Below are 11,946 nucleotides of genomic sequence, written 5' to 3'. Positions count from 1 at the left end.
GTGTAGCTGGTCATTGATTTACATGTATGTGTAGCTGGTCATTGATTTACATGTTTATATAGTTTGAAAGCATTTCCTCAATGCTACCATCAGCATTTCTTCTCCTTGGCACATTTATCGCAGATACGGATTATCCACAAATGAGAATGACTGATTTTTATGCATTGATTATTTATTCCTTTCAAACATAGACATACCTTCCCTGAATATGGCTAACTACTGTCACCCCAGGACTGTGAAAGACATGTGCACAAACAGACACAGTAACTTCCAAGTCTCATCACAAGAGAAGGGCAAAGAGGAGACATTAACCCTTTATTTTCTTCCTGGCAGTTGGCCCGCCACAACAAACTGCTGCAGCAGATGCTCAAGCCGGGATCTGACCCAGAGGAAGGGGATGAGGCTTTGAAGTATTACGCCAACCACACCGCGCAGATCGAGGTACCTGCCTGTCACCCCTAAAAGGGGCCTATGGTGAAAGAATGCATTTGCTTTCTACCTGAAGCCATTTTCATGATTTTTCTTAGAACTGTGAAACAATACCAAGTGATTTAAATGGGAAACTCTGTACCACAAGCTGAGGCCTTGTATAGAAACCGAGTCTGTCCATCTCGAGTCCTTTCTCTCCCCAGAACCACTCAGAAGTTTTAAAATGGAATGAGTAAAGCTTTTCTCCTGTTTGGGTCACGGAAGCAAATAGGGTAGAGGACTGAGTGGTATTTTAGAGACAAGATATAGAGAATCTGCTTCTTAAAAGTAAATGTAACTTTTATTTGCCAGATGCAATTGTTGTCTCAGAGGCTTCCTGCTGAAAAATCTCACCCTTTCTAGCGCTTTCTGAACTCTGCCTGGCTGGTTTAACTCAGCTGTTCTGGCTCAAACTCCTCTTTAAGCAGAATAAGATTCAACCTGGCTTCTCTCAGCTTCTCAATGTTTTGCTCTGCTTGGCCTCAAACTAACTCTGGCAATGTGTTCTAATCTTCTGGGTGCTTCTTATTCTCTGGCTTCTGCTGCCTCTGCTGACTGCACTGAACTGCTTGGACTCATGGAGGAACTCAACTCCACCGCACTGCATTCACTGCACTGCCCTCACTGTACTGCACTGCACTCACAGTACTGCACTCACTGTACTGGCAGACTCTCTCTCTGAGCTGCTCTTAAAAAGCTTCTCTCTCCTGGGCTGTTCTTCTGAGAGTTGGGCCTATCTCATCTCTGTCTCATGCTGTTAAATCTGTCTCTGATCCATCACTTTGTCTACCCCTCAATTATATGTCACTTTCAAATACAGCTGCTTCCTTCTACAAATTAATTTTACCTTAAAGTATACGCTAAGGATGTGCCTGTGTTCCAGCCAGATCACACAGGTCTGAGTCTTCAGATGTGATCACTTGCAAGAGCAGCTATGTTTCTGGATTAAAATTCCTCTACGGAGGCTTCTTAAGATAGGAATCTGTGACCTAACAGAGTTTTTGAAGACAGGCATAGTGGTGCATGTCTTTACCCACAGCTCTTAGGAGACAGAGTCAGGTAGATCTCTATAAGTTCCAGGACAATCTGGTTTAGCAAGTTACAGGCCAGCTACATAGTGAGACCTTGCTTTGAAAAAAGCAAAAGAAAAGTATATGAAAGTATAGGAAACGTGGAAGCACTAATAAAAATTTCATATTGGTATCATACACTCAAGAGTTTGCTGTTTACACATTTATTGTCTGACAGCTGCCCTTGCCCTGCTCCATAAATGAGACATTATCTAATGTCCTATAGCAGATCAGGAGGTGTGCCGGGGGACTCATCTGGCTGTCACTTCTAGCTGGGGTATCATTGTGATGCTTTCTGGCAGAACTAATCAGGCAGAAGTGAGCAGAGTGGCAATGCCTGTCACTCCTGATTTACGGCCATACCTTCATTCATTCTGGTAGATGGTTTTTAGTTTTCGGCAGAATGTGTCATGGGCACTTTTGCCTCTAATGGGTAATTTCTACGTCTTATTGTTTATTTCTACCAAATCTTTGAGCATTACTAAGCTTTATCACTTCACGTCAGAAGTGGACCCCTGCTCATATGTATAAACATCAACATTGCCACAGCTCAGTGTCAGATTTGCCTGGCTGAGTCAATTGCAGGAATGGGCATTATCAAGAACGGTAGCTTGTGGTGGTCAGTTTAGTAGCCCTGAGAAGTGGGGAGGTGCTTAGGCCAAATCACCATCCAAGAAGGAGGCCCCCAGGGTCTGAATCTTATTTTTAGATTCCCTCATGCGCCTCGCTGCCTCTGAAGAAATCGTGTTCGGTTTTAAGCAACTGGTCATTGGAAAGATTCTCTGTATCTGTGAATCGCACTAGACCATTGCAATTATCCACCATTCCCCATGTTTGCTCCCCTCAGGGTGGTAGCTTAGTGTGTGTGTGTGTGTGTGTGTGTGGTCACATTCACGTGTAGCAAGAGGCCCAAGGTTGGTATTGAGACTCATCCTCCATCCTCTTCACTCTTCTGCCTTTCTCACCAAGGCAGGACCTCTCAGTTGAGCCGACAGCCTGGTAAGATGGCCAGTCTTGCTAACCAGCTTGCACCGAGGAACCCCTGACTTTGCCTTCCAGCCCTGGGGTTACTGGAAGGCTGGCACACCCACCCAGCACTTAGTGGGTTTGTGGGGCTCTGAACTCTGACCCTACCATTTATTTTGCATGGCAAGAGCTTTAACCACTGAGCTGCCCCCCACCCCCCAGCCTTTGCTTTTAACATTTAAAGAGTTGCCATGCTTCTCAGTTCGCTCCTGTCTGTATTGGGGATCCCATTGTTTTTTGTTGTTGGTTTTTTTTTTTTTTTACTTTCAGTTCCCCGGGGCTCCTCAGCTACTGACTGAATAAGCGTCTGTTGAATCACCTAGGGGAACGTTAGCCATATTTGGCTTCCTTTTGGGTAAAGCATTTCCTCCTCGCTTTCTCTGGTTTGTCATTGCCCTTTGCGAAACGTGACAACCAGAATTAAACGTGTCATTTTATGCAAGGACTGAATATTTTGGCTTATCTAATCACAGCTTTATTTCTTTAGTAAGCCCTAAGAATTAAAAAAAAAAAATACTTGACACTGTTAGATCAAGCAAACCTTTTAAAATTCTTTTCATGTGGTTGCCTACTGTACCAAATATGCCTCAGTAATTTATATAATTGATATTTTAATTATTTTTTTAAAGTTAGCACCTAAAGGGGCTGCAGAGATGGCAGAGCGGGTTAAGAGATGGCAGAGCAGAGGTGGTTAAGAGCACTGGCTGTGGTTATAGATGCCTGTTTTCGGTTCCTAGCACCCACCCATTACTCCCATTCCAGGATTAAAACCGAGTTAGAGAAGAGAGAGTTTATGTTGACTAAGGTTCCAGAAACAGAGTCCAGAGGCAGGGAAGGCAAGGCGTGGAGCCTGGGGAGCAGGGGCCATGTTTTATGTGTATGCAGGAGGGTAGGGGAGAGAGTAAGGCTATAAGCCCTCAAAGCCTCAGCATGGCTCTACTTCCTAAAGGTCCCACAACCTCCCCCAAACTGCGCCACTAACTGGAGACCAAATGTTCAAATACATAAGCCCATGGGGAACATTTCTCATTCAGAACAGCAGGCTGGAGGCAGAACACTTCAGTGATAAAAAAAAAATACCTCTGTGTACAGAGAACTGAAGACATCCAATGCTAAGGATTTCACTTGGTACCCAGAAGCCCCTGTCAGGAAGAACTGGGCACAGATTCGTAAGTCTGAGTTCAGGGTCACCTCGCTGGCTCATTTTTCATGATTGGATACATAAACTATCACTCATAAGCTCATTGTCCCAGCTTCATGTCTGCTGCTGTGATAATAAAACTTTTGCCAAAAGCCCCCTGGGAAGGAAAGGACTTATTTGGCTCACAGCTCTATATATCGTAGTATGTCATTGGGAGACATTCGGGCAGGAACCTGAGCTAGGAGCAATGGAAGAACACGGTGGCTGTGCTGGCTCTGTGTACTTAGTCAGCTTTCTTACATGTGCCAGGAGCACGGGCCACTGGCTGCTTCCAGATAGTTCCAAACCCGAAGTCACACAGAGGGCTCTAGTTAAAATCTCCATGTGAGTGAATAGGGAAACCCCCTCCCCCCAAATTAACCCCAACCAACCAAACAAACAAAAACCCAGAAGCTTATGAAAATGGGAAAGATATTTGTAAGGAAGAAGCAGGCACCTGGAGCAGGAGATGGATAACTGGGGGTGGGGGTGGGGAGGAACCAAAACATATTATATGTATGCATGAAATTGTCCAAGAACAAAATTTATTAATTAAGAAAAAGGAAGTTAAAAAACTGAGTCTGAGACTGAGGTGTGCAAAAGTCTGAAACCGAACGCCAATCATTTCCAGATTGTGCGGCATGACCGGACTATGGAGCAAATTGTTTTCCCGGTCCCCAATATCTGTGAATTCCTCACTCGGGAATCCAAGTACCGAGTGTTCAACACAACGGAGAGGGATGAGCAAGGAAGCAAGGTGAACGACTTCTTCCAGCAAACGGAAGATCTCTACAATGAGATGAAATGGCAAAAGAAGATCAGAAGTGAGTGTGAGACATGGGGAGGAGGGAGGGGCATGGTCACGTGGCCCGAGACAGAGGGGCAGCGCCAGGGTCACTTAGCCCAATTTATCTAAATAATTAATTGAATTTCTTGCCAGTTTAACGTCCCTGAAATCATCTGTAGGCTGAAGAGTGAGCCCCTGTTGTCGCTGGAGCCAAACCTTCTGCAGCTTGGTGGACTTAGAAATTCCCAGTCAACCAGATGGCCCGCAGCTGCTGAGGAGCATGTTTTTTTTTTTTTTTTTTAAAAATGTGTTATTAGCTGCAATGCTGCAGCTGCATTGTTGCGCTGCCGGATGACTGCAGGTGTGAAGTCCTGCGTTGACCCCTATCAGCGCATGGGGTTGGGCTACGTCTGCCAGAGCCCTCTCACTCAGTGTCCTCTGTGTGTGTTTAGACAGGACCTCACAGCTCAGTCTGTCCTCAGATTCAACCTGTACCCATAGATGTAGTCATTCTTTCTTGCTCCCTCCCTTTTTCCATCGAAATCTAGCAAGCCTGTAACCAGAGCCCAGTGATATCATAGTCAAAACCATCACCACGTAGTTCTCTCCAATTGTTACGCAGCTCTCCCTTGTGTTTGGAAACACACTGAGTTTCCGATACTTTTTAAAGTTTTAAATCGTTTTAATGAGGCTGGGGAGATGGCCTTAGAGGTAAAGCCACAGGGTGGCTCGTAACAATCCATAACCCCAAGCTCACCCTCCTCTGCCCTCCAGGGCACCGAGGGCACAGAGGGTCCGCAAGACATGTATGTGAGCAAAATGCTCGTGCACATAAAATAAAATAAGCCTACATTTTAAACGTTGAGGCTCTTGGAGTTAGGTCCTTTTTGTCTTTTGGAGACTTTCCCAGGTGTGACTTGGATTTCACGATTCAGTTTGCTAGACTGTTCACCAAGAGACACTAGGTGAGTGAAGCTGCTCAAAGGCTCCTTTGGGTATAAGATGATGTCACGCAGGTTTAGATTCCTAAGACGCTGGCGTTCTTTAGAATTTTACCACATAGAACTCAGCAGAAAAACTGAGCATCCAATATATATGGAATATTCAGAAATCTTTATTTGAGATATTTGAAAAATAATTTATCCATATTAATTGAATAATAAACTCAAATTAATTAAAAAATCAATCGAATAACAGACTGAAACTCTAGGATCTGTGTTTTGTGGCAAACATTTTATTTATTTATTTATTACAAAAATAAAACTTAAGGTAATTACCAGTGGGCATGATATTTTAAGTCTTAGAAGCAGTTGATCACAAGGATATTGTCTCAGTGATTCTGTGGACTTGTAGATAGAAAGGAGTGGGAACAGCACAGGTGTCTACAGTTCACGATCAATCATGGGATTACCCAGTAAAATCCTATCACAGCCTCCTCCACTGTGGAGTATTCGCCCAAGAGGAGGAGAGTGAGAAGAACTCAGGAGGGGTACAATCCCTAGTCAACAGAGGGCCCAGACAGGTGTGAGGTAGATCCAAAAAGTACACGATTTTCCCTGTCATAAACCTCACCCCACGACTCTGATATTTTGTCTTTAATTTTTTAATTATGATTTTTAATTATGTGTATGTGCCTTTGCTTATTGTGGTCTTTTACACATGCGTATAGTGCCTGCAAAGGCCGAAAGGTGTCATATGCCCTGGATTTGGAGTTACAGCAATGGTCACCTACTTGATGTAGGTGCTGGGAACTGAGCTGGGTCCTCTGAAGAGCAGGGCATATCCATCTCTCCAGCCCCAAACTCTAGCATTTTCATCTTTTAGGTTGTTTCATTTGAGATAGGGTTTCACGTAGCCCAGGCTGGCTTCAATCTCCCTCTGTAGCTTAGGCTGACCTTCAGCTACTGATCTTCCCGCTTCCACCTCCCAAATGCTAGGGTTATGAACAAACACCACCATGTCCACCCCATCCTGTATTTCAATCCTATGTCAAGACATTACAAGATGAATGGTAGACAAGACCCAAAGGAGCCACAGGCGCCCAGTGTAGGCTGATAACTTAGCTCTTCTCTAAACCACGTGCGTTACAAATTTCCTCAGCTATTTAGATGTGGAAAGAACTGAGTGTCTGTTAAACACTGGTAGATACATTTATTAACTCCTTTCTGATGACAGGCATTTCCCTTTCTGGAAATACTCAGCAAATTATTGACTTCTTACTGTGGACTTTTCTCCCTGTGGCTTCAAACCCAAAACATAATTAGAAACATTCAAATTAAAAGTGTAGATAATACTATAGCATTTCTCCCTGCATAACCCAGGCTAGCCTCAGATTCCCATGTTGCTATCAAACTTGTAGGCATCTTTCTGCCTCAGCCTCTCAGTGGATGCTGAGACTGTAGGCCTGGGAAACCATTATGTCTCTCTGGCTCCCATGCATGCTGAGCTGCAGTGCTGAGACTGCGGTTTCCAGGTAACTAACTGCACCTGTAAACGTCTTTTCAGTAGATCTATACCTGAGTCTGCCCTCCTGGACTTTATGAAATTACATCATGAGGATAAGATCATCCTACCCATCAGTATTATCAGTCCTCCAGTGAGTGGGGCCCGTGAACCATTTGCCACGTTCCCCTAATTTGCATGGTCCAGAATCTAGGGATTTACTGTAGAATCACCTTTGCTCACACTCTTGAAGGATAAAAAAGGAACTAAGAAAAATGTCTTTACCATCTGGTCTTATAATATGCTTTCTAAGTAAGTCACGGTTTCTTCAAACACACTTCTGTGACCAGTCACAATCACGTTGCCCATACTGTTAGCTCGGCAGGACTCCTGTGTTGACGGCAGCATATACTGGCCATTCTCACCCCTGTTCTTTTTTTTTTTTTTATATGTAATATTTTTATTTAAAAACAGTATTTTAGAGAATGAATGGAATCCTTCAACTGATTGTAATCAAACGCACAGTACCTGTCACACAGAGGGTGATTCATAAATATTTTATAAGTGAGTTCATCTAGAGCTCTGTTCTCACCCCTGTTCTTGTTGCTTCCTAGACAACCCCGCCCTGTTCTGGTTCTCCAGGCACATCTCCCTCTGGGGGAGCATCTCCTTCAACCTGGCTGTGTTCATCAACCTGGCTGTGGCTCTTTTCTACCCATTTGGGGATGACGGCGATGAAGGCAAGTGCTTGTCTTTCTGCAAAAGATGGATGCCTGAAAAACAAAAAAATTACAAAAAAATTCTCAAATTGCATTCCTTAAGTCTCTAAAGCTTCAAAACAAAGAAGCTTAGTTCTCAATGAATATTTTTTCTGTATTTATTGAGAATGTAGAGGTAGTAAGTAGAGTAGACAGAAAACCATGGCCAGTAGAAATGTTGTTTTGCAGAAATCTCATGAATGTGTAACTACTGGGGGGATTATGTTGCTTCCACATAATTAGAGTGATCAAACATACTTTATTCTGCATTATCTCAGCTATGTAAGTGAGAGCCTGATGCTCAAGTATTTTGATGAAAGGGTAACAGTTACATTTTACTTTCTGTCTTGTCTGGGGGTTTTGTAGTAAACATACCCACAAAATACATGTTTTGATTCTATAATACTGTGCATTTATAATACTAATAATCTCATCCTTAGAAATACACAGCCTACAATAGACTGAAATGGTGGACAATGAAGGATATTGACTATGAAATTGGTATCATTAATCTGGTAGTGCATGAGCTTTTACAAAAGCAAAGACAGGAATTTGAAGTGAAGCATGAAATTCTGTAAGAATTGGGTGGGGTTTTTGAATGTTTTGTTCAGGTTTAGCAAATTGCTTGGGAACAATCTGTTACAGGTATGAGGTACAACCTGGAGAGTAACTCTGGAATGGGTAGAAGAATGGGTTGGAGGCAAACATGAGAGAAATAAGCAAATAATAGCTTTGGAGTGACCCTGGGGCACCTAGGGTTGGTGAGATGCTGTCAGCAGAGCATTAGCAGTTCCTGACAGTTGGACCAAGAGTGGTTGTTAGAAGGTGAATACTGTCACTGCCATCCTAAGGGAGACGTGAGAGATGGTACCATAACAGCAACAGGTATGTAAGCAAACCTCAGAGGATCTGGAGGCAATGAGGAGAGATGGGAGACCAAGAACAACTGACCATTTTCCAGTCTTTGTCAGATCCCATGGGCATCAAAGCCTTCATCTTAGCTGCAATTTGAGCTGGCATAGTTGAGCTTGTTGCGTTTCTGAGTGCACAGCAGAGATGGGGGAATTGTGAACAGTAGAGCAGGCAAGTCACTGCATAGCAGGAGAAGGGCAACGAATGCATACATCCATCATGTGGGCAGAAGTGAGGACGCCTTTCTCTCCCCTTGATCTGGTCTTTCTTTGGTGATGAGATCTTAGTACAGAGGAACACAGCTCTTGAGGGTAAGAACCCATCACAAAATGATCAGTCAATATCTCCCGTCCTCAGACCACTGAGGTTACATGGCAGAGCCCCAGGAAAGAGAAGTACAGAGTCTTTAAGATGGAGACAGACCTGGACATCATCTAATATCAATCTTTCATTTGACAGACAGAGCCATGAAAACCCAGTGCAGACCTTCAGCCCCTAGAAGAAGCAGATGTAACAAACACGAGGGTGGAAGGCACAGATCCCTGGGCCGTGGAGAGCCTGGTTACTGGGAACAAGAGTAAATATCACTCTTGAAAAAGATTTTTGAGTCAATAGTAGTAGCAAGATTGAGGCTCAGTCCTAGGATGCCAGAGTGAGGGTGCTTCTTAGGAAAGGCAGAGCATACACATAGGGCACCATAAAACCCCATGATGAGTCTGAGTCACATGACTACAGTCTGTGTGAGTCAGCTCATGACAACTTTATGACTAAGGTTAAAGTCTTGATCAAAGTCACCACAACCTCTCAGCCTTGACCACACACTGCATATATGGGCAGAGTGGGCAGATATGCGTGGCCACATTGTGCAGAAGAAGAAAACTGCTGTGTGCTGGTGACAGTTCTTGATGCTGGAGTTTTTCAAACAGGCTGAGCAACTGTTCTTTAGGCTTAATTTAAAACTGTGTAAAGGCAGGATGAATGTAAATCAAAGTTCTCCTAGTAAGTGCCTTGGAGGGATGGGGGCAGACAACATGATAGGCTCCAACTGGAAAGGACTTCAGCAGACAGATCTGAGAAAGTTTTGAAAAAAAAAATATCGACAGTTGTATACTATAAAACATAAAATAAAACTAATCTGGGGTCTGTATGAATAGGGAAAAGAGGATGCTCTTTTTGCTACTGTCCCAGTTAAGAAAGTTGAAGAGTGATAGAAATTGTATGTTGCCTTTTGGCTAGTCATAATACTCAATGGATGCTCAAAACAAGGGGTGACTATGAAGAAAAAACACAAGAGGATTGCACTTTAAGAATCTGCCCATGATATTCTTAAGCAGTAACATCGGGGAGAGGAGTAACTGTAAAACAGAGAAACCACTAAACAATCGTGAGTAATACCCAGGGAAGGCAATCGTGAAAGCACCCAGCAAATTCAGGTCAGACAGACATCTGTTAATGTGGGCTGTGCTGTCCACCCCTACTACAATCTGCTTCAGAGTCACCGAGCCATCCTGGCAAGGGGCCAGCAGAGGCAAGGCTGTTTATCTTCCTCCAGACATAGTGAATGGTGAGGTGTCAACCATGCTCTCAGAAGCAACTCATGCTCGACTGTCTTGTTCACACGTGGGTTACCATGTTGGAGAACAACATCCTTTAATCAGGAGGATGGTGTGCAGTGACTCAAGAAAGATGTTTAAGGGGAGATGTTGCTCAGTCGACCACCCTGAGAGACACCATCCACATCTACTGGAGCTTTAACTGTTAGGCTTCTGTGGAATATGTTTATGCTAGGGATAGTTCCAGCCATGCCAACTGAACTGTCCTGGCAAAGTAGTCAGTGGATTTCTTTTATCCCAAGATAAATATGATTTTTAAACCTAGAGGGAGTTTTTTTCTCCCCACATTTTGAATGTACTTCTTCCTCATAAGCATGTTTGCTGAGGAAAATAAGATTCTTCAAGGTGATTTCAACTCCCTCAGTTTCACAAGTGTTGTTGGGTACCACTGTGCACTCGGCACCATGCTAGGCTGAGAGACCCTAAGATTATTAAAGCTGTTTTACCTCAGAGATCTCAAGGTCTAGTTAAAGGACCAAGACATGAGAAAGACGCAAGACCAAGGACCACCAGTGGATTTATGGATGGATGTTGACTTGATCTGGACCTGGGTGTAGGAAGCAGGAGTCTAACGAGTCTGCCCAGGAAGCAGAGGGTTGGGGAGAGCCTAGAGTAAGAAGCAGCCATGCTGGACAGGAAGCCACAGACAAATCATCATGAGGCCAAGCTGAGCTCCAAGATGAGAGGGAAATTGAAGTCCAATCTGACTGACATTGAATTCTCTTTTATAAAGGACCAACTTCTTACTTCTGAGATATTCAGAAGTATAGAGGAATTTCTAAAGACGGCATCCCATGAAATATAAAATATGCTTATTATGGAAAATTAATAGAAATATGCAAAACATTAAAGGAAAAGATTCCTACCTGATGGCTAAGGATTGACTTTAGTGCTTTATATTGTGTTTGCTTTTTATTACAGTTACTTGTTTGTTTGCAAGACAGGGTTTCGCTGAGTAACCCAAGTTGGCCTAAATTTCACTTTGTAGCTCAGCGTGGCATTGAACTCAGAGCAATCCTCCTGCTACAGCTTGCCATGTGTTTAGATACAGGCATGAATCACCACACTCCACTGAGACTGGCTTTGAAAAATGTTAGACCTGTCTCTAGAGTGACAAAGAGGTTATGTTGTTGGTTGTTGTTGTTGTTGTTGTTGTTGTTGGAGAGGTTGTGTTGCTGTTGGTTGTTTGTCTGTTTCCCCAAAGCATGACTCATCAGGTTGGAACTAACCTGATGGCTCACAGAGTTTGGATGCCCAGATCTCATGTAGAAAGCCAGATATAGCTGCACAACCTGGGTGTTAATAAATATTTAGCCACTTGCTCACTATGAAGTCCCAGAGCATATTTTGTCTACTTGATACACAAGCATTGATTGATTGTTGCAAAACACAGTGTGACAGGGTAGGGCTGCCCCACACATTTGTAGACTTTGTATTTTAATGGAGACCTGAGAGTCACCATAAACACTGGAATGCTAAAGAAACTCTCTCTGTATTCCTCTTAGAAAGCTGCAGAGTCAAGGCAGATGGCTTGCTTTTGCTAGGTAGAGTACCCATAAACCAGTGTCAAATGTAAATAAGTAACCTATTTTGGTGAGGAAGAAGATGAAGTCTCTTTTCAATATTTTAAAAATCATCTCCCTTCCCTTCCCTTCCCTTCCCTTCCCTTCCCTTCCCTTCCCTTCCCTTC

At 43.5% G+C, this 11,946-nt stretch overlaps 1 protein-coding gene across 1 annotated transcript in view; it reads left to right on the top strand.

Annotated features, from left to right (window-relative positions):
- The window catches only part of Itpr2 (inositol 1,4,5-trisphosphate receptor type 2), a 394,656-nt gene that overhangs the window by 304,528 nt on the left and 78,182 nt on the right, over positions 1-11,946 (top strand). Inside the window, exons 46-48 of the mRNA XM_029478274.1 lie at positions 334-441; positions 4,376-4,568; positions 7,588-7,713. Of these exons, the coding sequence (XP_029334134.1) occupies positions 334-441; positions 4,376-4,568; positions 7,588-7,713 (427 nt within the window). The remainder of the gene's footprint in view (positions 1-333; positions 442-4,375; positions 4,569-7,587; positions 7,714-11,946) is intronic.

This window comes from Mus caroli, chromosome 6 (assembly GCF_900094665.2).
Source record: "Mus caroli chromosome 6, CAROLI_EIJ_v1.1, whole genome shotgun sequence".
Classification (NCBI taxonomy): domain Eukaryota; kingdom Metazoa; phylum Chordata; class Mammalia; order Rodentia; family Muridae; genus Mus; species Mus caroli.
Note: the sequence above shows the minus strand (reverse complement) of the source record. Positions and strands in the feature narration are given on the sequence as shown.